The 26,024-nt window shown below is 48.4% G+C and overlaps 1 protein-coding gene across 10 annotated transcripts; it reads left to right on the forward strand.

Moving 5' to 3' along the window:
• Nucleotides 1-852: 852 nt before the first annotated feature.
• On the forward strand, nucleotides 853-19,373 carry THAP4 (THAP domain containing 4). 10 transcript variants are annotated; one of them, XM_010561234.1, is made up of 7 exons: nucleotides 4,179-5,273; nucleotides 6,966-7,051; nucleotides 10,077-10,236; nucleotides 13,173-13,282; nucleotides 14,650-14,753; nucleotides 16,908-17,059; nucleotides 19,041-19,124. In XM_010561234.1, the coding sequence occupies exons 3-6, from the start codon at nucleotides 10,100-10,102 to the stop codon at nucleotides 17,049-17,051; spliced, it is 495 nt and encodes a 164-aa protein (XP_010559536.1). In that variant the 5' UTR covers nucleotides 4,179-5,273; nucleotides 6,966-7,051; nucleotides 10,077-10,099; the 3' UTR covers nucleotides 17,052-17,059; nucleotides 19,041-19,124. The 10 variants fall into 10 exon arrangements, with proteins under 10 accessions (XP_010559531.1, XP_010559536.1, XP_010559535.1 ...); XM_010561233.1 differs by having other exon boundaries at nucleotides 6,966-7,044; XM_010561231.1 differs by lacking the exon at nucleotides 6,966-7,051 and adding an exon at nucleotides 9,272-9,406.
• The last annotated feature ends 6,651 nt before the right edge of the window (nucleotides 19,374-26,024 follow it).

Below are 26,024 nucleotides of genomic sequence, written 5' to 3' on the forward strand. Positions count from 1 at the left end.
TCCCCGCCGCCCCCGGCTACGCTCCGGCCCGGCCGCCGGGCTGGGGGCGGCTGCGTCCCGTCCCCGTCCCGTTCCCCCCCCCGCCCTCGCCGTGCTCGCCCGTCCCTTCGCCGGCACCTCCGGGCCCCGAGCGGCTGCGGCCGCCCTTTGTTTCCCTCAGCGCCGGGGACCGGCTTTGGGCTCCTTAACGCCTCCAGAAATCGGCTTGGCAGCCGCGGGGCCTGGTCCCCAGGCTCACGCCACGGCCTGGCCTGTGTCCCCCTGCCTCTGCCCGCAGCAGGGGCCTCGCCGGCGATGCTGCCACCGGTGAGTCCCCAGGGGAAGGTCGTTGTCTTGGGCGACCGCTGCCGGCCCATTTGGAAAAGGTGCCTCGTCCAACTCCTCGGGTCTTTTTTCAGTCCGAGGCATTTTTACGCCTCATTTTAATACACCTGGCATAAACATCAGCAGGGTTACGGAGACAGGGGATGGACAACGTGTTGGCCGAGCTCGGGGGGTGGCGGGGGTGTTTCGGGGTTCGTCGCATCCCCGTTCCTTGCGGACGGGCTGCTGCGTTCGTCCTAGGGTGGACGGGCAGCTGAATAATGGGTCCGGTGCTGATGGAAAGAGAAATAACGCTTTCTAGTTCTGTGCTGCTGGTGAAGTAGAACTGTTAACGGAGGGAACGAATACTGAGTGTTTCGGCCCAAAGGTAAATAATCTTCAAATGAGCGTAACCTGTTAAAACACAGCTTTTGTGAGAATTTCCTAAACCGAAGAGTAGCAACCCTTCCGATTTCTAAAACGCAACTTAACTTTTCATGGATTTTGTCTGTTTGGTTTTTTAGATTCCCTCTGAAGGATTCAAAGCGTCTGATTCAGTGGCTAAAAGCTGTTCAGAGAGACAACTGGACTCCCACCAAGTATTCCTTTCTTTGCAGCGAGCACTTCACCAAAGACAGTTTTTCTAAGCGGCTGGAAGACCAGCACCGGTTGCTGAAGCCCACTGCTGTCCCTACTATCTTCCAGCTTGTAGAGAAAAAACACGACAACCTGGATTATGTCAGAAGCAGAAGAAAAATAGCAAGCCAGGTGCCACTGCAGGATGGAGAAGACCCAAGGGAAGGAGGCCGTGAGGTAGTTCAGAGGACCTCATCTTCTGGCCAGGACTTCATGGTGATGCAAGGGACAAAAGAGATGGAGGAGGTGACTTTGCAAGCGGAAATCGGATCGATGTCTGAGGAGGAAGAGAACCTCTGCAGCCAGCTGGATGGCCCTCAGAGAAGGACGTTAGGTGATAATTTGGTTGCTAAGCCTGGACCTCAGAAAAAGCCTGAGAGATCTTCTGTGGAGGACTGTCCTAAAGCCACCTGGACGGGGAGCTGGGTAGCAGACAGAAGTGGTGTGTCGGTTGACGACTTCACGCCTCCTGCCTCTGGTGCTTGCAAGTTCATCGGCTCCCTTCATTCTTACAGCTTTTCCTCTAAGCATGCCAGAGAGAGGCCGTCTTTCCCAAAAGAGCAGCTAGAAAGGAAAAGGCCAAAGAGAGACGTGGAACCAAGCTGCAGCAGCCATCTTATGGGACAAGACAAGGCCGTAGCAGAAGGCTCCCCTACTTCATCCCTCACTGCGACCCCTCAGAAACCTTCCCAGGGTTTGTCGGCATCCCCAGCAGACCTTACCCCTCAGCCTGCCGCTGAGGCTGTGGTGGGGCGGAAGGGTGACACAGATGCCAACCCCATGTCAATCAACGAGGTCATCATGTCGGCATCAGGAGCTTGCAAGCTCATCGACTCCCTCCACTCGTACTGTTTCTCCTCCAGGCAGAGCAAAAGTCAGGTGTGCTGCTTGCGTGAGCAGGTAGAAAAGAAGAACGGGGAGTTGAAACTTTTGAGGCAGAGGATCAGTCGCTCTGACAGTCAAGTCAGGAAGCTGAAGGAGAAGCTAGATGAGCTGAAGAGGATCAGTTTCCCTTACTTGAACAGCCTGCTATCCCGGGACTGTGGTCAGTATTCCCAGTGGCTTTGCGTTGAGGCAGAATTCACCATTTTCTTAGCAATAAGAGTCTGTTTAAGTTAGGGGTTGTAAAGATGTGATGTGTAAAAGATATGAGGAAGGTATGTTTTTTTGGAAGGAGTAGTAGTAGCTTGCATTAGACCAACAGATAGAGGTGAAATAATTAAGTTTTGGGGCACAGGAACTATTTCTTATATCCCAAAAGTTTCCAAGGTGATTCCTGGTGCGGCATGGGAAACTAGGTCGAGGTGTTGCAGACAACTATGTTGATGAATTTTTTTTCTTCTTCTTCTTCTTGGATTATTTTAACTTGTTTGTGACTCAGTAGCACCTGTTAGGATTTGCCTGCCTTTGGAGTGTGCCCGTGAATTTTTTTGGTGTGTTAATGAGCTGTCATGGGCAGCAGGTATCTGAGAAAGCTGTTGTAGTCTTCTCCAGTGATGTAAGAAGTACTTCTGATCTTAGGTTTCATATACTGCACTCAGTACTCAGAATATATGAAATATAAGTGAGGTGGTGGGTATCCAATATGACAATGTCATGATACACAGCAAGGTCACTTTTTGTGATTGAATGTCTGTGTGTGGTTTGATCACTTCCTCCCTTGGAAGGCAGAAAAAGTCAGGAAATGGATGATAAAGTAGGAAGACATGGAGAATGACTTCTCTACTAACTAAAAACAAAATTGAGATACTGGAAAATGTAGGGGAACTCAGCAAGGGACGAGGTTGCTAAAAAGGTTGTTGCAGAGAAGTCGAATCGGGCCGTAACCCTTTCTCTTGCAAGAAAAAGAGTTCTTTAATATACAGCTGATAAAACTTTTGCACGACTTTAGTTGCAAGATACAATTCGGGGCAAGAGTTTAGGAGCATCTAATGATCTTTGTGTGGCTGCTGAGAAAATGTTGGGTTGCCTTGTGAAGGATGCATGACTTGGGGCTTTCTTGAAGAAGTCGCCAATGGATGGTCAGGTATCCCCTGATGGTAATTCTTGCATATCTTCTTCTTTAGGAGAAGAAACCTCATGGCTTCTTCTAAAGCCTTGTAGTATTAGACATGGCCAGAAACGTGATACTGGCATAGTCAGACAAGTTCTCCAGACTATTATAGCATGGCCTATTTCCTCGCTCAAGTGCAAGAAAATAAACCCTGACAAAATTCTTGAAGGTCAATACCCAATACTACTTTTCCCACATGTTTTTGATTTTCCAAAGTATGGGAAAACTCATGCTTCTATTTGGGTAGAGGGGGGAAAAGAATTCTTTTCCCCCATGGGAAATCGACAGTCTTATTTGTACGTTCTGGTCTGTATTTTTGTATTGTTTTGGTGTCTAACTAAAGAAAATAACTAAATACAATTTTAGGGTTCCATAATTGTCTGTCATATATATATATATATATATATATATGTATGTATATATATATATATATATAAAGGCTGTCTAGCTTTGTTGGAATATCTTCAATGAGATACTAATTGCAAAAAGAGCATCCTGAAGGATGTTTCTCTTTATTCTAGTAAGCGCTATGATTTTTCTTTTCTTTCCCAAAATGGATGTTCTTATACGTATATCTTTTGAGAATGTGAGAGTTACATATTAAGAATATCTTCTATAAGAACTACATATTCTATTTTCTAAGGGAAAATGTCATTTTTTTAAAATGAATTTACTAACTCGTTACCTGTTCTGCTGTTTCATATCAACAAAACTGGAGATCAATATGTGAAAATGAACCATTTCGGCGGTTGTAGCTTGGTGCGATGGGAAGTTCTGATGGAACCCTTTGGCTGATGACTTTTTTAAAGCGTTTGTTGTTGGCTGGCTGGCTTTTTTTTTTTTTCCTTCTTCTTTTTTAGCTTAATCTTGGTGCTCTTCTGCCTTGCATTGCTTTTTGTGTGCTCATAGTAACAGTTTATGGTGGTCAAAATACCTGATGAAGTGCAGCTGACTGCTGCTTGGCAGAGTCTGGTTTATGCTAGACACTAAGTTCTACTGTAATACAAAGCTGAATTGAAGAAAGGCTTTTTGGTATTCATAAAGATACAGTCAGGTAACATATTAGGTTAATAATAATTATAGTCTTTGTTAGTAGCTACATTTCAGTTGTCCTCAATCATCTGATGTGTAGTCGAGGTGATGTTATTAGCTGTGAACCTGGGCCTGCATGTTTTTTTCTTCCAAAGGCAGTGCCTTGGGGATGGGGAGTGTAAGTAAAGTAACCAACTGGACTGACCATGCAAGTTGTTAACGTGTCTGCATCCAAACTCCACAGACTGCGGGACATCTCTTTGCTGCTGCCTGACATTCAGCTGCTTCCACAAAGTTGTGAGCAGAAAAATGAGCTTTAGGCCCACACCCATTAAGCAGACCTTCATTTTGGTACTAGTTCTCAACTGATATTTTCCTCCAATGAGACAAGTAAATTTCTGCTGGCTGTATCCAAAATACAACCAGCTGGAAAGAGCAGGTTTCTGCAAAACTGCTGCACACGCGGTCCCTGCCAGCCACGCTCCAGGATCAGTGATTCAGTCTGGGTGGGTTTGGCTCATGGCATGCTCAAACTGTCACGATGAGCTCAAGCAGTGTTTCCCAACCTGTCTTAACAGGGGGATCGACTAACTGGTTTTAGGAGAAGCCCTGGGCTGTGGCCTGCACAGCTGTCACAGTGACCTTTTCCATGTAAACTTTGAATTTGCTTTCTTGTTTGGTAGGAAAATGTTTCCTTCTGTTTTGTGGGCCACTTCTGAGGTCCGTGGACCAAAGGTAGAGGAATACTTCCAGCAGAGGAGCATGGTTAGGCACAGTGCACCAGGCAGAACGAGGTTAGATGCATCTTCTGGAGAACGGCAGGATGTACTGGGAGAAATTAGGGAGAGCCAGCGAGCAAATACAGATCCAGTGTCCTGGGGAAGGGGAGACTAGTCTAACAGCACTGTCCTCTGATACACAACTACTATCTGACCATCTTGTTCTGCTTGAAGGTTTCGCAGCTTTGCTGCATCATGCTCCCCCAGTGCTAGTACAGACAGGAGATCTGAGATGGTCCTTTCACAAGATCACCTTGTCTTAACGTGCTCAAGTTTTGTCCTTTTGTAAAACTACATCTCCCAGCAGGCACCAGGATAACTGTCTTACCTAATAATGAGATCACTTCCCTTATAGCCATCTTATCAACCCTGCGCAAAACACTTTCTGGTGAGCAAAGGTGGTTAGAGAGCTAGACCTAGCAATAGAAAAATAACTCTGCAAACTATGGCTGGCAATGGAGCAAACGCAGGTATGATTCAATGCAATTGAAGTGTCTGTATTTATCAGAGAGGTAAAGCTGTTAAATTTAGCTGTTTGAGCGTATGTGGAGCCTTTTCCACGCTGCATGTCTGCTTTCATGAAGGTCATATTAAAGGCAGGAGAGTTTGCAGAATGCGTCCATGTGAAAAATGTTTAGAATTTTGCTAGGAATCTGTAGGAAATCATATTTCCTTCCAGCTTAGATTTGTCTTTAAGTATTTGTACAAAGCCAGCATAGAAATGGGGTCATTTATAATACTTTGTACATGTGAATGAAGCATAGTTGGTGAACTTTGGGGACAAGCAGAAGGACTCGAACATTAAATGTCTGGTTTTGTGCCAAGATGGAGTCCTGACGACTGGTCTGTGGGGCTGAGGTGGTGTTTCCTATCAAGGTGGCAACAGGTTTTCATTCATCTTGCAGGAAACAAATAGCAAAATCATGTTCCTCAGTGGTGGTGGTAAGTGGGGTTTTGCAAGGATGTGAGATGCTGTACTTTCATCTGTCTGAGCAGGACTTGAACAGCAATGGGTCCCTCTACAGTTTAGCTTGAAAATTAATGCTTATAATGGATCACAAAGGTGTGCTGTCAGAAAAATAGCCTCTACCAGGGCAGGCACTGCTAACCTGCCAGCTGCATGTTAACTTGGAGCTAGATTTTGGAAGAAAAATGCTTTTATTCTGAGATGGCAGGTGCTGCTTGTGATTTTTTTTTTTTTTCCTGCCTTGTCTGGGATGGGAACAGCCAGGGTAGAAGACTGGTCAATAGAGTAAGCGGGCATTACAAAGAACAAGGGAGCTGTAAAGTAAGCTAAGAGTGACATAAAGAGTAGGAATATGTATGCATAGGTTAATAGCAGGGCTAAATCTGTGGCAGAAGGCATCACAAAAGAGGCTAAGTGAGACTTCATAGCACCTATGGCCTGAGCATGTGCAGCACTGACCTGACATGCAGCAAGTTTGGGACTCAGTTGAGCAGAGAGATGGCTCTTTCACTGCCCCCTTGGAGAGAAAGGTGGTTGGGGGGGGTGGGAAACAAGACTTTTTTGCTCTGCTGTTGCTTTTTTTTTTTTCCCCCAGCGGAATGGTTGTGTTTTTTCTAGGTTTTTTCCCTAATAGCCTATACAGCTTCTGTGTTAAGCATTTAATTCTGCAGTGAGTTGGCAATGACTCACAACAAAAAAACAGCTTGCAACTAGGAAGCAATGAAAATGCTAACTAAGGAAAACTTGTGAGAAAGTAAAACATATTGAGGTAAGCTCAGGTAGGATGTTCATAGTTTTTATAGTAGTGTATAATTTTAAAAATGTTTTCTCTGTTTTGTAGTGCAGGAGAACTCTGGCAGTGACTACAGGCACTGGAACATTTTACCACAGAGGTTAGAAACAGAGGCAATAACACATTGGTGCTTGGTCATGAAATTAATTACTAGGATAGGCCATAAGATGAAAATTTGTGAATGTAACCACATTCCCAGCTTTTACAGCAGAGATGGTGCTAGAGCTTGTCAGTGCTAGGAATGGTTTACTGGGGGGAGCATCGGCAAAGTGCGTAAAGGGGTGCAACAGTCAGGGAAGTGCAGCGGAGTATAAAGCCACCTTCTGTACTTAAATATCAAAAAAGTATGCTGAACAAGGCTGCTCCTTAATTACCAGAACCTTGATGATGATTTAAATCTAGTAAGCGACTCAGCTGAAGAAGGGACTGCACGAGGCTGCCCAGCTGTTGCTGTAGACCCAGTACTTTGAAGACTGAGAAGGTGCTGTGTAAGTTGGGGTTTTTTTGTTGTTTGGGGTTTTTTGGTTGGTTGGTTTTTTTTCTTAAGTTTCCTGCAGCAAGTATTCCCCAGCTTAGGGGAAATAGATTAGCTGCCTTGTTAGCAACCAGCTGGCTGCTTATGCCACAGTTTTACTGATAAAGCTGTGTAGGAATTTGTGCCAGCGTGGCTTTCTCTGCCAAGGATCCCACTTGAGAGCCACACTGGCTGAAGCCTGTGTAGACATGGCCTGAGGGGGTTGTCCAGCTGCTTTGTCTGGTTTGTCTCATGGCAGGGAGAGCGTACTGTCTCCCACTCCAAAGCGTGCACAGCCGGTTACGGTCTGACTTTGTTACAGTGCAGGGAGGGATTTGACTTCTAAACCCTCTGTGAATGTGAAAGATGTGGAAACAGTCCATCTGTGAGTTTGGAGGGATGAAGTGGGGTCAGATGGTGAAACGGAGGTGACTCCTGTGCCCAGGACCATGTCAGTTTTGGCCTGAGTAGTTTCCTGAAGAAAAGGGATCGAGCTGATCAGGTTGCTTATGTGCCTGTAGTTTTTGTCTCCCAAGCTGTTGGAATTTGGGAGCGTCGTGGCTGATTTCAGTCAAATTTCATTGAGGAGTGAAGGTCTTGGAGATGCTGGGTCCCTAATGGCTTCAAGGAAGTGTATGATCTGGTAGGGGAAAGTGGCTCCAGGAATGTCCTTGTTGAGAAAGAGGCTGTAGTGTGAGCTTCCCTGTTAGTAGATAAAAGAGAAAATCTGCATGTGGATGCAAGAGAACTGGTATTAAGAGGACCCCATCTGAGTCTGAAGCTTTAAACATGCAGAAGGGTGGCCGGTGTCTCTTGCACTGCGCATTCTCAGATGTGGTTTGTATTCTTGATATCATCACACACTTACTTTTTAAGCCATAGTAGCAGGTTGTTTGTAAAAGTGATGTGCCAAGAGTTTAGATCGTTAAAAAGGGAAGGAAGTACAAGCTCCCTATTACAAGCAGTCTGACAGAAAGCATCCCACTCCTAGGCTTTGTTGCCACCTCCTGACCCAGGAGAGGGCAGCAGCAGCCCAGGCTGCAGTCTCTTCTAGCCTTTCCAAAGCTTTGCTCTTCCCTTCCACGGTGGGAGTTTGAGCCTGCAAAAAGCTTGGAAAGAAATGCATCGTATGCAGTAGGAAGTGAAAGGCAAATACCAGTTGGACGGGGTAGCAATACTCTCCTTTCTCGCAAAACTGCATGTTCTCAACATGAAGTAGAAAGGGAAACTGGTTCCTAAGAAGCAGTGTAGAAGTATGGAGTTTCTTGTAGCAATAATTTTGGACTTTTGTTATCAGCATCACTGTGTTAAGGTCTTTGCTGCACCAGAAAATAATGTTCTATTGCTTTAGTTGCTCACAGTACAGGTGGAAAGTAAGTACAATGAATTACTCTCTGGTACACTAACACTGCTGTATGGATTGTAGGAACCCCTTCTTAACACCTTGGTAAACTGGTGGTGAATGCACAGGCTGGCAGGACAGTCTCTGTAAAGGCTGGCTCTGATGCCATAGATTTTTATCACCTATTTCACAGTGATCCCTCATGTTTTCTCATGTTGCTTCACTTGCAAAATACTTCAGGATAAAGAAGAGTAATTAGCAGCATCCTGCTGACATGCCAGCTGGCTTTCTAAACCTGCTATCTGTGGGAGAATAAATAACTAAAATGGTGATTCTCTTTTACCCTGGAAAGTTTCTGTTCCCCCTCTGGCATTCCAGGTGTGGACTCTCCGTTATTCCTCCTTGCTCAGTCTTTTTAGCCTGACGTTTGGGAATGAGCACAGTGAAACTCAAACTGATCAAGCAAATTTTTACCCACAGCATCACCTTTTTAGGTCATAATTTCTCCCTGCAGCTGTGTCTGTGCCTTTGAGACCAGCTGGACAGTTAGCTTTTTCTTTTATTAGGCAATATCACTAGGTGTTGAAAACAACCCCCTTCAACTCCCACCCTGCCAGTATGAGTCATTTATCAAGTGAGTGGGAAGAAGACATGCTTTAAGTATACTTGTCTGCATAACATAGCTAATCTAGAGTAGTGGGCACTTCATTTCTATTGGTATTGGTCTTTCCTGAGATCATGTGAGTGCCATATCACTTTCCCTGCTTACACCTTAGGAGTGGAACTGCTTTGCTGTTCGCATGGCTTTAACATTGTCTGTCTCCATTTCTCTTGATTTTTTTTTTTTTCCAGCTTACACCCTCTGAAATCACAGCAAAATGCAAAACCGTTGTTTATCAAAGCTCTTCTAAAATGATTTATTACAGAAGCTTTAATTTTGTGAAACAGATCTTGGTTGATTCTTAATAAATGCAATGACGATGGGAAGTAGCTTTCTCTTCTGTTTACGCTTTAACTTGCAGGCACTCTAGTCTTTAAAACATTTTACTTAGCCTTAGTCCAGAGCCTAAGCAGAACAACTTCTGAATGATCCCTGTCTCTTTGTACAAGTGCAGGTCTTTGTTAACCTCTTCAAAAAAAATTAGAGCCAAACTTTGATCTTGAATATGTATGCAGCCTGATTTTCTTTTTCCTCTGAAGTGAGGACTCATTTCCTTGGTCTCTGAAACAAACAGGTACGGTACGTACTCAGTGCTTGAGAAAAATCAGGCCAGAGCATTAGAGACTTAATTATCATTTAGTGATAATTCTTTACGCTGAGATTTCAGTCTTTTTCTGCCTTGCGTGTAGACAAGAGGGGGCTTTCTTTTCAGATCAAGCTACAGAGAGGAGTCAGAAATGGACCACCGGGAGGAGTGCTCTATGTAAGGCCAAGAGCAGGTTTGAAAACAGAGCTACTTTCCATGACTGTTGGTTGTTCCCAGTCTCCCCTTGCACCTTGGAGCTGATGCTGCTCTAGAGAGGAGCATTGCTGCTGCATTAGACTGTTTCTGAGGTGTTTTGTGTTCACCTCCACCCAGCTGTAAGCAGCTCACAGCAAGCTGTAGAGCACAGATCCCTGAATTTTCTTTCTTCATTCTTTCTTCTTCCTCCACAGACACTCCCCAGCTGAATCCTGTGATGGAACCCCTGTCCTGGATGCTGGGCACCTGGCTCTCAGACCCGCCAGGAGATGGCACCTTCCCTACAATGAAGCCCTTCCAGTACCTGGAAGAAGTGCACATCTCTCACGTGGGGCAACCCATGCTCAACTTCTCGTAAGTCTAGGGATTATCTGTGTTGGCAGTAGCTTTGGACTGGAGCAGGCATGGCTCCAGTGAGATTTGTTGGTTGTGTTTCTTTTCCAGTGGCAAAGTAAACAAGTTTTCACCTACCAAATGAGACGATGTAATGATATGTGACTGCATGGGCTAACTCGTTTTCCTTTAAAACTTGTGATTAATTGGCATGCTGTTGCAACATACCCAGAGCTGCACACCTCCAGTCACTGAAGTTTCACTAGCCCAAGAGTAAAGTGCACTTCTACAGAGCTTTTCAAAAGTGAGTTCACACCTGTGAACTCATGCAGAAGCACATGTGGACAGGAATGGGACTGTTGGCACCATGCAGTGTACAATTCTTCTGGCCTGCCAATCTTGAGGGTTACATGGTGAGAAGTAACTCAGGGTGCTGCGAATGTGACTGTAACTTAGAATAGCGAGAGTAACTTCAGGTACCAAGAATGGCCCCAGCATGGACATCACTGTTTGTGCAAATTCCATACCTGCCTTTGAAGGACCAGTGATTCTTCCACTTTAATATGATGTGCACTGGGTGCATATGTTAGTCAAAAGATGTACTGTCCTCATGGCCAGAAAAAAATCCATCATTCTTCTTGCTGGCAGTAGCTGTCTAGTTAGAAATTAATCTTCAGGTAATAGCATTACAACTGCTATCATTCTGCTTTGTGAAACTCCCACTTACAGATATAATAAATGGAGGAGCTATGGCATGGCTGCCAAGTTTGTCCATTTTAAACTGTGATCCTCAGTCTTCACCACCATGAAAATCTGAGAAAAATTAAAGTGTTTAGCAAGCTATATGGGATAGGAGACAGATAGCTTAACTGCTTTGTCTGCAAGTAATTGTTCTAAGAGAAAACGAAAAGAAATCTGGAGGAAGAGAAGTGACATGTTAGCTAACTGTTCAGTGCTGCTCCAGTACTCATTTGGGAGGGGTGAGTTGGAAAGTTTGTTGCTTTGAAAACCAGAGAAAAGAATAATTACAAGATGCCAACACCGTGTGAAAGACCTGTGTTCCTGGTGTGCGCCATGTGTTGTGACAGAGCTGTCAGCTCAGCATGTGACATTTTTAGTCTAGTTTCTGAAAGAAACAAATCTCCAACAGTCATGCTCTGTCTATACCTCCCTTTCCAACTTCTGAACAGTTGCTGATTTGAGTCATGGTTGATTGGTTTGGGTTTTTTTGTTGTTTGGGATTTCTTTGTGCCAAGGAAATATACAGCTCAGAGCTGTTGAACTCTGGGAAGCGTCAGGAAAGTAGGCACCAGGTTTGGAGGACAGAGACCCTGTGCCTTCCTGGCTCCTGGAGCAGTGCCACTTGACTGTTACAAGACAGGCCATATCTCTTGAATACTCCAAGCACTGAAAGAAGCCTGATTTAAGTTTGTTCCTCCTTTGATTCTAGATAATCCCACCATGAGACATGACTCTGTAGGGTACCTGGCTTCACTAGCTGCAGAGCACAGAGGCTGAGATGCTAGGACGGTCCTTAGCAGGGATACAGCCCTGCACCACCTTTAGAAGTCATTCCTTGTTCTTTCTATAACCATATGGTTAAAAGGGGAACACCTTTATATAGAGACAAAGCCAAACAGGAGGAGTAATTTGTGTATTTGTACCCAGAGGACACTGGGGAGCCAGAAGCAGCTGCAAGGCACCCAGACTCTTCCCTAAATGCATGCCTTAGCTGTGCTCCCCCTTCTTTGTCTGCAGTTCTTTGAAGCCCACAGGTTTCTTGTACCATTTGTAGGGGTACCATGTGCTACACCTCGTGCTGCTGGTCTTCTAGGAAATGTTGACTCTGCGTGATTCATTATATTTTACTTCAGATAGGAAACAGTTCCTTTGGACTTTTCAGCTCTCAGTGCTTCTTTACTAAATAACTGCTTCTGCTTGCCTTGTGCCAGCACCTGGACAAGCCCCTTGGTCACGTTCTTCTTGCACACTTGCCCTATTACCGTTGGGTGGCAGCTGACAATACAGCATATCCCCAGTCCCAGGACAGGTCACAGTGGCCAAGGTGAGTGGTGTTGGCCATTTCCAGCAGGCACATCCCAGCTGCACAGCAGAGGCATGTGTGGAAACTGCTGTTGCATGAGGGAGTTCTGGGTGCAGATTTAGCAGCAGCAGCTCCAAGGTTGCCTCTGTCTCCTTTCCTATAGAAGGATGCAGAGTGGGAAATTCTATGAAAAACACTATGAAAAGAAAGAGATTAGTCTAGAATAAAGAAACACCAATAGGATAGTCTGCTACATTATATAGATACCTAGCTTACTATTGAGTTTAAGCTGCTGTGTAATTCAGTTACCCGTGTAGTCTCAGGAATGCTGTAGCACTAATGTAATATATGAACATGCGTGATATATATAATCACCCACATTATGGGTGACCAAACATACAACTCTCAGGCCTCATGAAGAATAAATAAGAATCTGAGCTGAACTTTTTTTCTTTTTGAAGGGGATGGTGGGAGAAATAAGTCTGCTCTGTTACTGCCTGCAGCAAGTAATATACAAAAAACCCAACTTGCTAGGTTTAAAAGCTAAATAATGATGATATTGTAATTCCAGATATTTGTTTGAGAAAAGGAAATATTTGAGAGAGAGTATGTATGACTTCCTGAGAGAGTTTCTGAGCTAGGTCTTAGAAAGACCCAGGAGCTGTGGAAAATATGAAGCCTGAACGTAAATAACTAACTCCAGCTCTAAGAAATACCTGTGCCTGTAATGTAACTGTATTTTTACACGTTTACATCTCCCAACCGTGAAGCATTGTCAGTCTTTTACTCTTCAATAATACTGCAGGCAATCATGAGATTAAATAAAATACCGTTTCGTCTGAGACGAAACCAGGCCAAACACTGTATTTTCAGTGCAACAAACAGCAGCTTTTGTATTCTGATTTCCCCTCAGGTTCAACGCCTTCCATCCGGACACCAGGAAGCCCATGCACCGAGAATGTGGATTCATCCGCCTCAAGCCTGACACTAATAAGGTGGCCTTCATCAGTGCCCAGAACACAGGTACACACCTGATATCCACGCTGAGGAGAAGAAGAGGTCCTTACCCTGCTGTGCCATTTCATCACTTTTCCAGAAAATTATTGCACCTCTCAGTTTCATATAATTTGTTTTCACTGTGGGTTCAGTGCCAAAGAGCAGCATCAAACTGATGGTGCTGAACCCACAGTGAAAACAAATTAATAAATGAGCTTGTGTCAAAAGCACTGAGTTTCTAGGACTGGCTATGTGCCTTTGCCCAGACAGTGTGGCTTTCTAGTTTTCTGTGACAGGAAAGGACTGCAAGTCAAAATACTGCTCATGCAGAAAACTTGAGGGGTATCCTTTCCTCAGATGGTATGTTGGTATTTTCAGACATAGCTTTGTAAACCAAAAGAACCCCTGCCTCTTAATGAAAATTGCAGTCCGAGCCTTAATAATGGCAGGTGATAAGTGGCCAGTGACATTCTTGATGCCTTCATAGCATCCTAGTCTTTTTTTGTGGGGAGGCAGGGGGAACGTGTACAGGTAAGATGCTTCATTCCCACTGCTCCTGTGAGTTGGCCACAGTTGACCCTGTGGTAGAAATAGAGAAGTACATGCCTTAGTTGATGAGCTTCTGGGTCTAGAGTTGTCCTTCTATTGCTAGTGTCATATTTGGCCAGCTGCTCCTTCTAAGCAGAGTCAGGTTTAACATCCCACTCAAGCTGTTGTTACCAATGTCAACACTTGCCATATTTGATTCTGTGGTGCAGGGTAGAGCTTGTGGCCCTGGCAAGGTGGGGCTGTGGTGGTTTTAAACCCCCTTTGCAGCCTCTCCATCCAGGAGTGTTTGGTGTGACCTGTATAGCAGGTTCCCTATTAGAGACCTTGCTCAGGCTGTGGCACTACCAAGAGCCTCCACGGCACTGTAGCAGGAGAGCTTCTCTCCCACTGTTCCCTTAACAATCTCGGAGAGTAACCTCAGTGCAGTCGTCTTAAGCTTCTAAACTAGGAGAACCTCCCACTGTCTGTATGTAGTGTCTTGGTACTTGTTATACACCTTACAGGGACTGAATGAGAGAGAGAACCACATCTAAATTATTGTAAGTGAAAGTGGTAAAACCCTGTTGATGCTTAAAGTTGCATCTAAAACTTAGAGCAGGTGCCGAAGGGAAGAAATGCCAGTTGCAATGCTATACTCATCCCACACTGTATGAGTAACTCTGGCTAGACTTTTCTAAGCAGCATTGCGTGTCTGAGGTTGCGTGGATCTGTAGTTGTTGATATGTGCTAGGTCAAATAAAACTGTTCTTCAGGGAGAGTGGTGGTCTATTATGTAGTCTAATAAGTGTGACATTGTTAAGTAACTTTTGTAGCCTAATAATATTTATGACCTTGCTTCTCACTAGGTCTGGTGGAGGTGGAGGAAGGGGAGGTGAATGGACAAGAGCTGTCTATAGCTTCTCACTCCATAGCCAGGATCTCCTTTGCCAAGAAGCCCCACGTAGAGCAGGTGAGTGCACACACAGTGAGCAATTCACATAGTGTTGCTAGCCCCAGAAGGTGTCTAGTTGAGAGGATAGGCTGATTGGCATGCTTTAATTACAGATTGCCATCAGGAGTTCTTGGAAATATTGCATGGCATCCTGGCTTATCCTTATTGTAACAGCCTTCAGAAGATATTTTGTACATTACAAGACCCAGAGGGATTGTTAAGATAAGAACTGATGGTGCTGAATCAGACCAGCCAGCCCAGAATCCTGTCTCCAGCAGTGGCCAGTAGCAGGTCCTTAGGGAAGAGAATAAGAAAGTCTTGTCTAAACGCCCTTGTACAGCAGCAGTGTTACTTCTTAATGCTGGTCGTCTGGTTTAATCACAGTATGAGGGTGCACATGTAAGGTATGTCCAATATTGGGCCTCATCAGGGTATTTTAGGAACACCTGCCTTTCACTGGAGCTCCACCTTGTCTTTGCAAATCTTGCTTGCTTTTCAGGGCATTCACAAGTTGCTATGGGCTCTCTTCCCATCTGTGGCTGCTTGGCAGGGCTGGCACTTGCTGTCAGCTCCAGTCTTGGTTGAATGTTTCTTGGTTTTTGACTTTTTTTTGTGTGTGTGCGTGTGTAGCGGCAGTTTGTTGTTAATGCAGCTGAATGGGGTACAGCCAGCTTGCGAGTAAGATGGCACTGCTGGAGTTAGTGTGGCATTCTGAGGTCACCACTGGAATCCTGTCACATATGAAGCTGTCTTGGCTGACTAGCAGCTGAGAAAGACAGCAAGGTTGAACAAGCTCTCACAAAGAGTAGGTACTGGCATGTCCTTGCATCTGTTTTGTTTTCTCTGATAACATGTGAACCAAGTGATTGATTGCAATTTTTGAAGGGTGATAAGTGAGGTGTGGCTCTCAGGAGAGAAGACACTACTTTGATTGCAGCAAGTACAGTATTGTCTTATTCTGGACTTCAAGGCTTAATTTTGCAACCTAGTCTTTATGCGCTCTAAAACCAACCAACACCTAACTGAGAGCACAAGTTTGTGGAGATGCAGCCAGTGTCATAAGAGTGCTCCCAAAATTCATTGACTTCCCAAAAGTTGTATGTGCCTACACAAACAATGTCCTAACTCCGGAAAGGCAGTCTTAACTCCCCTGCCTTCAGAGGCATGTTTCAAGTTGTTGGGTTTCTTCTTTCCCAGGAGCAGCTGTATTGCCTCCTTTCTATAGCATGAGAAATGAAGCTGTTAAATACTATGGATATCATCAAGGCAGCGGAGCTCTTAATTACAAACATTTAAATAAAATGGACTGCCCTCTCAGAGTCACTGCCTGAAATGTGAGCAGATAGACTGGCAGGAGGGGAGGGGGAAAGCAACAGAAAGCTAGTGAATGTTTTACTGGTTGAGGGCTCCAAGGCTGGCTTTGGCTGAAGGCTGGAAGAGGGAACCTCCTGAGCTGAAGGTCCATGCTCGCCTGGCACCTGAGGGCAGCTCAGGCCCAGGTACTGGTCGTAGTGAGTATCTGGGAGGCCCTTGCTGGTGAAGGAGGAAGTGGAATGAGAGGGTGTGGCAGGTAACCAGCTTCCAACGTATTTTCTTCTTCACCAAGAACAGCATAAATTGCCTGTGGAAATGAAGGGACCACAGGTGTTGAGAAGGGCACATGTGCTGCTGCTTTAGTTGCTCATTTTGAGAAAACTTCACCATAATGTTGTGTTCCACCAAAAAGTGATTTGGAATGGCTGTGGCTTGGCTGAGCCATAATTCAGGCAGGAAGACCTGTTCCCTGGGGCAGGGCTGTGTTGCAGGTGCTTGCTGTGCTGAGCTCCCCACATGGACAGAGAGGAGCAGTCTCTGGGAGTCTGTCTCTGCTAGAGGCGATGCTGATGTGATGTAAGGCACAATTGCAGCATTTTAGACTCTTCCTGCCTCTCTGAGGAGCAAGTGGCTCTCAGCTCCCACCCTGTCTGTATAGATAAGAGATGCTCTGCAGGGAGCGGAGGAGCACTCTTAGACTGGGTTTGTATCCAAACTCTCTTCCATTGTTCCCCTGCAAGTGTCTGGAGAACAGGCACGCTTTCAAATATTTTTAGACTTCAGGACTGTCCTCACAGTATGTGGGTACTGAGGGAGCTGGCTGATGTGCCTGCAAGGCTGCTGTGTTATCTTTGAAAGGTGATGGAGATCAGTGGAATTTTCCCATGGCTGGAGACATATGGCATGTGGGTCACCCATCTTCAGAAAGCACCTGAAGGTCAACCTGGAGAGCTACAAGCTGGTCAGCCTCACTTCAGCCCCTGGATATTTCTGCACATGTGAAGGAGAAGGTGATTGGGCACAGTCAGTATGGTTTTACCGTTGGTAAATGGTGCCTGACTGACCTGGTTGTCTTCTGTGATAAAATGACTGGATTTGTGGACGAGGGGAGAGCAGTGGCTGTCGCTTACCTTGAATTTGGTGATTTCCCATGGCCCTTTCCCAGTGCTTCATGTTTCCTCTCCTGTGTGGGAAGTAGCAGTCTCCCTGTGCATCTTGGGTGCACATGGAGCTTGCCCTCCCATGGTCCCATCAGCCAGCCTTTGATTGAAGCTTGCTTTTAAGAGAGAATCCTCTTCTTTTTTGCCCAGTTCATTTCATTTCCTCCTTTTGGCATTCAGACTTATTTGTCCGAGCTGCAGTGGTCCATTCAGAAAAAAACGGGTCGTTCAGGAACTCTGAGTCAAGGTCACATATTGTGAGATAATTTGTTGTTAAAGATGAGTGTCTTTTGTATTCCTTTTACTTGCCTTTTCCTGCTTAGGGTATTTGAGGAACACTGTCATGCATTACAAAGAAAGCCCCGTCTGATCAGCCAACATTAATCAAAACATCATTTGTATATGACCCTGTTCCTGCTGTCACCCTCATGAATGTCAGAGCAGTGGTGCGTCCTCCACAGCCCTGGGTAGCTTCGCTCTCAGCTGGCGATAACCTTCTGGGAGGAGGACATGTTGGATATTGGCATTAAGGGCACACTGCGGATGTAGGAATGGATGTGTTAACGGAGAGGACGCTGTCTCTGAGCACACAGACTGGCAATAGCTCATGGACGTGCCCTTGAGTGACCTTCACTGGAAACTAATGCATTTGCAAAAGCCCCTGCATTTTAGGAATTTCTAAATGGGGCTGGTTTAAGTGACTGCAAATTAATCGTGCTTGCAGGTTATCCTGCTGTCCCCAGGACTTTGTTTCTGTTCACCCCTGGGATTGTGTTTGGCATGGGAAGCAGCAAGTGGCCACCAGTCAGTATAAACAGCTCTTCTGGATGATGTGGAGTGCATCTGTACTGAAATTATGTGAAGGGCCAAAGTGCTGGGTGTGTGGGGTCCGTGCCAAGCTGCCTACTTACAGCAGCACTCAGTCAGGGAGGTGCCGTGCCCTGGTGTCATACACGCAGTTACGTGGCCCTTCTGCCAGGCTGGGCAGCTGGAGTGATGCACTCCAGAGTGTTATTCGGGAACAGGAGCTGAGGTTCAAAAAGGATGATCCCACTTCTCTCCTTTATTTTGGCAACACCTAGGAGCAGACCTAAAACCTGTGCTGAGCACTATGAATGCTTAGCTGCTCCCTCCTCCAGTTTGGAAGCTGCTGAAGCCTTGGTTCGAGCATCTGCTTGCACGGGTCCTAAGTGCTCCACAGGGCAACCCCAAATTGCCTCTCTTGAGGTTTGGTGCAGCACAGACAGGCTCACAGCCTGCCTGGGTGGAGGAATGGGGATGATGTTGCCTGTCAAGCCCTCCCGATGGATGGCAGCACTCTTCCCTCCTGTCCCGGGGCTGAACACCAGCTTGGCTGCAGGTGCAAGACGAGGCTCAGCAGGCTCCTATTTCCCTGTGTAGCATGAGCAACGCCTTACTGTGGTACGGTGCGGTGACTGGCAGAGAGCCTGAGTGGTTTTGAAGGCTGCCTTGGGGACGTCATCTAGTGCACAGCATCTCCCTGAGCTGCCGGCTGGGAGCTGCTCTTCTGGTGGAGGGAGGGATTTTGGCCTGTCTGTGCTGAGGTGATGTCAGTAGTAGTGCCAGGATGCTGTGTTACTCCATGGATAATGGTCTTGGAGCTGGTGTTTTGGAAAGGACTGCCTTTCTCTAGGAGGAGAGAAAACTTCTCGTTTACTTGCATAGCTGTAGTGAGCATATCCTTCCATCTGTGGTGCATTGACAGCAAACACAAGGATGGTAAAGGGAAGGTAAAAAGTGCAGGTAAGGAATTTAGCCTGTGGATGCTGTTTGCTTGATTCCGTTATTTGTTTTCTTACCCCCTTTTTAGATTACCAGAAAATTCAGGCTCAATTCCGATGGGAAACTTGAACAAACTGTCTCGATGGCAACCACTACGCAGCCCATGACTCAGCACCTCCATATTACCTACAAAAAGGTGACACCCTGATGCTGGGAGGGCTGAGTCTCCCCGCTGAGGGCGAGGAGTGGGGTGTCGTGCACCAAGAGCAGTGGCAGCTCGGGAGCACGGCATGGCAGACCCCGGAGCTAGCTGCCTGTGCTCACCCCCAGGGCTGCGGAGCTGCCCGTCCTGTTGAGAATGTTACTCAGATGTTTCTGTAATGGTATATTAAAAAAAAAAAATAAAAAGCTTTTATTTTTATGGCTGTGTCTTTGGGCTTGATTGCAGAGTGGTCTGTGTGTCCCTCTGCTCTGGCAGTGGTTACAGAGGGGCTTTTGATGCCTGTTCATTAGTAGGTGTTGGGTTGCATATCCAATTTCCTGGACCCTTTTCTGCAATCTGAGTAACGCCACAGAAGCAGCAGGACCAGGAATGGATTTGCACTGCAGAGACAGACCCTGAGAATGTCAGCTCTTGCCTAATGAAACTCAGCTTAAATATTCAGAGGGAGCACCTACGTCTTGCTGTGGGATGAAGAGAACTGTCACAGGACCTGATCCTGATGGTGCCATTGAGCTGACTTGAATGGACTTGGGACACTCCTGGAGGTCAGGATGAGACCTCACCAGCTTCAGTGCAGAATATCACAAGAGTTTGGGTGACAGCTGTGAGCCAACGGGCAGCAAGAGAAACTGTGAACAGTGAGGATCGATCTCAGCAGTTCTTTTGTCTAATTTGGCAGTCATGATGCAGCCTTTGACCTTCATGAAGTGTGTCATTGAGTCCCTCAGCAGTGAGGGAGGCAAAGGTCTAGCACTGCTTCTGGTCCACAGCGGAGGTAGGAGAGACAGTTCTGCCTGTGTTTCTCCATCAATGGTCTCCAAAGGCTTTCTATGGTGGGTGTGCGGCTCTAGAGAAGGCCTTGGTGGTGACATTTCTTTCTCACAAGCTTTCTGATGCCAGCCATTGTGCGTGAGGGTACGATGGGTCTGGTTTGCGCCTGTAGCTTCCTTCAGGACTCAAGATCCCTCTAGGCCAAAGGGATTTAAAACCTTTGCAGTTTTGGAAATGTCTGCTCTGGCAGCTCCCCAAGCTTTTCTGAGCTTCGCAGTAATGTCCTCAGTGTATTTGCCGGGAGCGCAAAATGATTCAGATAGGTGGTTTCAGCATGTAGTGCTACAATAGTATTTTTGGGAAAAGTGGAGGAGGCAGCTTGAAGATGAAAATGCTAACTGAGGCCAATAAATGATAGCCCAGAAACTTCTCATGGTTCTGGAAACAGCAGAATGCTTGGGGGAGGCAGAACTTTGCAAATAGTCTCTGATCTGTGGAGAAGTGATTTTGAATGTTGATGCTCTAGGTCTTTAAGTAGAGGGTGTGGATCAACAGCATGAAGCCTAGATGGAGGCTGATTATTAGCAGTGTAACCCTGGGTCAATACTGGGTCTGATCCTCTTCACTAGTAACCTGGATGATGGGGCACAGTGCACCCTTGGCAAGTTTGGGAGGAGTGGCTGAGCCACCAGGAGATCATGCTGCCACTCAGAGGGACCTCAATAGGCTGGAGAAATGGGCTGATGGGAACCTCCTGAAGTTCAACCAAGGGACATGCAAAATCCTGCCCCTGGGGAGGAACAGCGCCAGGCACCAGGACACGCTAGGGGTGCCTCGCTGGAAAGCAGCTCTGTAGAGAAGGTCCTGGTGGACACCACATTGAAGTTGAGCCAGCAAAGGAGGCCAGTGGTGTCCTGGGCTGCGCGAGGAAGAGCATTGCCAGCAGGTCGAGGGAGGGAATCAGCACTGGTGAGGCCACCCCTGGAGTGCTGTGTCCAGTGCTGGGCTCCCCAGCACAAGAGAGACAGGGACAGACGGGAGAGAGTCCAGTAAAGGGCCACCAACATGGGGAAGGGACTGCAGCATCTCTCCAATGAGGAGGGGCTGAGAGAGATGGGACTGTCCAGCCTGGAGAAGAGAAGGCTGGGGGGATCTTCTCCATATATATCAATATCTGAAGAGAGAGTGCAAAGAAGATGGAGCCTGCCTCTTTTCAGTGGTGCCCAGGCTCCATCTGGCTCAGGGTGGCCCTCCTTCAGCAGGGGCTTGGACCAGATGAGCTCTGGAGGCCCCTGACAACCGCAACCGCTCTGTGAGTGTGTGATGCTGGCACAACAACCAACAACAACAGGGACCGCCTGAAAGGGGCCTGAGCAAACGGAGAGGTGTGAAGCATGCTGCCAGATGGGTTTTGCATCGCAGGGTGTGTCTCTGAGGCTGGGGGAGCTCCTGGGTGCGCCCCTGAGAGCCTTGTGATGTCACCAGAGAGTCAGTCACCCCATGACATCACTTGCAGTGGGCAATGTACATGCCAGTGGCACATACTGCTAGTGGCACATGAGAGGTTGAATCCTGTGGGCAGCACCTGAGCCACCCGTGTACTGACAGCGATACACGAGAGGTCAAATCCTGTGGGCAGTGTCTGAGCCATCAAAGTCCTACCAACAGCACACTAGACGTGACCTGCCAGCAGCCGAGTCCCACCAGCGGCACCCATCAACAGCAGCGTTGGAGGGGCCCAGGCATGAGCTGGCGGTGCCGGGACCCACCATGAGGTCCCGGCAGGGGGACATCTGCCCCATCTGCCTGGGTCCCCTCGAAGACCCCGCTGCCGTGGACCCATGCTGGCATGAATTTTGTCCCGTGTGCATTCAGCACTGGGCTGCCGCCACCATTGCTGCCACCTGCCCACTCTGCTGGCAGCCCATCATGGCCGTCCACCACCTGCTGGTGGAGGATGGCCATGGTGGGGTGGGCCTCCATCCCCATGGCCGATTCCATCCCTACGTGGGGCTGTGGCAGGACCGGCAGGGGCGGTGGCAGCAGCGGCGGGGCCCCGGAGGTCCCTGGTGCCGGAGACTCTCTGCAGAGCACGGGGAGCGCAGCCCCCCCATGCCCCACCAGCATCTCCGGAGCCTGTCTGGGCAGTAGGACAGTGACAGGCGCAGCCAGCTCCGCTACCCTCCAGAGAACATCCAAGACCCGTCATGGCTGCGGAGGGTCCGGGAGGAAGAGCCGGGCTCAGGGGACCACGCACGCTGCCTCCCCTGGCTCCGCTTCTGAGCAGGGCGGCCGGTGCCCCCAGGGTCCCTCTGAAAAAAAACACCGGGGATGCTGAGAGAGGCCATGGCTGGTTTCTTCCATGCTGCTTTGCTGATTGCTGCAGAACTGGGGGAGTGGGAGGGATATGGCCCTGGGAACTGGGGGAGAGGGATGCACCCCCAGAAAGGGAAGGGGAAGGGGGAGTCCACTGGGCCTCTTCTAAGCAGATCCCCAAAAGGGCCAGTGCCTGCTCTCCTGAAGGCCAGGGCAAGGGAAGAGGCTGAGATGGAGGTCTGGGGGAGACCCTCCTCTCCTCTCTTGGTCCCGCACACCCCTGTGCTGCAGAGGGCTGCGATCCTGTGGGGAGGCTGTCCAGGCTGGGGGAGGCAGCCCTGGCACAGCCGCCTGCTGAAGGGCAGCTGCCTGCGCTGCCCATGGGACAAGCGGCCCCCGCCGGGATGTACCTTGTATTTCGGAAGTCTCCAGGGAAACCCAGAGCTCCCCCCACTCCAGGGCCTCCCCAAGAGCTGTGCAGTGGGAGCATGCCCCAGAGGGTGCCAGGCCCTCGCTACCGCCCCGCTCCATCCCCTCCCGCAGACCGGGTGGCTGGGAGCTCCCGGCGTTGGGGCTGAGCTGCTGCCCACACCGGCCTGCCGCCTTGGCAGACCTTGCTTCCCAGTGAGCGGACCCAAATGTTGGTGTCGAGAGTTTTGGCGGCCACATCTGCCCCAGCAAGGGCAGCCAAGCATGAGGTGAGGCTGCTCAGGGTGACCATGGGCTCTCAGTGCCTTCTGCCCCAGACATGGATGCAAAGACGAAAATCTCATGGAGATTTAGATCAGAAAACTGGCAAGCAGGAGGTGGCTCTTTGGCGCTTCCCAAAGGCTCCCTCTGAGCAGCATCCTCTCATTGGAGGTCCCAGGCCATGCGGGGCATCCGGGTGGCCTTTTCTGTCCTTCCCCAGCACTCCAAGAGAGCAGGAGGCAGGACGTTTGCAAGCGACTTTCTGGTACCTAGAGGAAGATCCAACCCTTGCAGGGCTTTTGGCAAAATCCCCTTACGGCACAGCGTAACCCGCTCTGGCACTGTGGCTGTATTGCAGCGTGGCATCGGCTCATCTGCACAAGAGCCACTCTGTGCCGGGCGTCAGCCCGTGCCGGGACTGGGCAGGGATTAAGAGGCTGAATCTGTAATGGATCCTCACTGGGCGACAGGTGTTTAAAGGCTTTGATCTGCTGCTTCTTGACTGTATTCCAGCCCCTCGCTGGAATTTCTCACGTGTAACCAAGCCCCGCTAATCCATCCTGGCCATATATAATGGATGGCGGTGGAGTGAAGGAACACAAACGTGGCTGAATATCGGTAACAAATGTCCGGGCAGTGGTGCAGCAGGTCCCTCTGCCGAAGATCCCCCACTGCCAGTACCTGCCCTCTGTGCCAGCCAGTGCAAAACCCTTCCTCTGTCCCCAAAACCTGGCTTGGCCGTGTGCAGGGGCAGGCACCATGACCAGGCTCAGCAGAGAACAGGGACAGTCTCTGCTGGCCTGAGGAGCGGGACGAGGCTTGGAGCCGAGCCACTGTCTCCAGGACTGGTGCTGGCAGTGCTGAGAGGGGCTGTGCCTGGTTTCTTCCACGCCGGTTTGCTCACCCCTGCGGGCATGCGCCCCTGGCCGTGCCCGGGGAGGGGCTGGTGGCCACAGTGCCTCCACTACAGATGCTCCCTTCCTCCCAGCCAGTGCTGGCCTCTGTCCCACCAGGCAAGAGGTATTGCTTCAGGAAGGAGGCATCCTTCACAGGAACTCCTTGGAGAAACGGGGCCAAATGATGCCTTTGGGGTGCAGTTCCCAAACATCAATCTGGCTGAATTTGACCTGAGGCATGGGACGTGTGTTCGGGCATAGCCCCCCGATAGCGACCAGAGTCCTTCATGCTCTTACCTTGTTCCTCCTGCTGTTGCAAATGGATGTTAACTTGCCAGGATTTGCTTTCAGCCTTGCTGGGTTTTAGCTGGGCTTTTAGGAGGAGTGGGAACCACCCCAGTGCACTGGCTCCATGCAGGTCCCACTGGGCCACAGTGGTTTTGGCATATGCAAAAGTGAAATAAAAGCCACGCTCTCCAGAGAGCTAGCCAGCCAAGAGCGGATGAACGTTCACATTAATGTGTAATTAATATGCAGTTCTGGCTTCAGTTCTTTTGGCAGTGCAGAGTTAATTACAACTAAACTGTAAAGCATTGCACATGGATTTTATTCACTGCCTTATTAGTGGCATCTGTTCTCCCAGCAAAATGTCTCAGCTGTTTGCTCTTGTTCAAGGAGACCAGAACTCATTGCATAGATGGCCCATGCTAACTTATATGCTTTGGCTGGAAAGCGAGCTAAAGGATGTGATCGCACCACCGTGTTTTCCGTTGGACCCTACTTGTTTGTTTAATGCATTGCCCCAGCCCCTGAGCCCATCACAACATGAAGGAGGGCACAGGGCTTCAGCTCCAGACCTGAAGGATGTGCCTGCATTTGAGAACCAGCAACATCTCTCTTCCCAGCTGTCTCCCAGCACTGCCCCATGATGTTTTACTGTCTTCTCCAGCAAGAGTGATCAGGGATGTCCGAGCCCCAGTGCTGCAGGACCCTCAGCTCACTCCGAGTCGCAGTCGCCAGGGCTGCAGCTGAGCCACAGCAGGCCAAATCGCTCGCTGCTGCAGCGTCCACTGCCTTGGCTGCCTTCCTGGCCTGGCTTTGCTGCTTAACACATGTCCTGAGGAAGATGAATGCTGGTTTTGTTAAGCGAATCTTGTGGCAAATGCAAATTAAGTGGCTGCAAATCCAGTGGAGAAGCCAGTTCATTTAGGGCATGGAGCATAACCGGAGGAGGAGAGCATCTGAAACGGGGAGGTGGGAAGCACCAGCCGAAAGGCTTTTGATCCCTGTGGTGTGACAGTGAGGTTCCTCACCCAGGGCTTGCGTTACGAACATTCACACCTGGCCCGTGCTGACCAAGGAGAGAGGCTGGGATGCAAAGCATAGAATTACAAGGGTAAGTACTTATTCATGGGCATGAGGTGTCCCAGCCAAATCAGGGCACCCGAATGTGGTTTTACACGGGGTTCTTATAGCCTTCAAATGGTCAGATACAACACAACTTGACTAATCACTAACAGCCACGCTATCAATTGCTAATCACGGTCAAACTTTGCAAAGCCACTCTATTTCTGCAGCATTCTTGCCACTTGTTTATTGACCCCGGCATCCCTGGAGTTGGTCTTGCTCAAGTTACCGATCTGTGACGCCAGACGATGCTGGGAGGGTTTCAAAGACGTGTCAGAAGGGCTGGGACGCTGGCGTTATTGTGGTTGACTGGGGTACCCTTTATCCTTCAGGGACAGCTCTGAGCTTCCACAAAGCAAAGTCCTTCTTTCCAGGGCCGGGCTGTCCTTTATTTGTTTTACTTCAGCATGAGCAATACCAGAGTCTCCAGGAAAATTCCACTACCTCATCACATCACAGTGTATAACTAAAATATATATATATATAAAATAAAGTTAATACACTTTCATACTATATAGACTGATTGAAATTGATAAGGAAGAGATTTTTCATCACACTTGCCAAGCCAGCGACACACCCAAGTCTCCATCAGAGCCACTGGGCTGCTGCTTCCTTCCGGCAGCGTCCGTGTGCCCCTGCTTGTGACACCTGCCAAGAGGGGCTCGGGCGCGAGCGTTTCGCCCCGCGTGGGGCTGAGGGCAGTGGCAGGCTGTGCGCTTGGAGGCTGCAGATGGAAATCGCTGCTGCGGGCAGCGAGGAGCATGACTCA

This window comes from Haliaeetus leucocephalus, unplaced genomic scaffold (assembly GCF_000737465.1).
Source record: "Haliaeetus leucocephalus isolate CR32 unplaced genomic scaffold, Haliaeetus_leucocephalus-4.0 Scaffold143, whole genome shotgun sequence".
Classification (NCBI taxonomy): Eukaryota; Metazoa; Chordata; class Aves; order Accipitriformes; family Accipitridae; genus Haliaeetus; species Haliaeetus leucocephalus.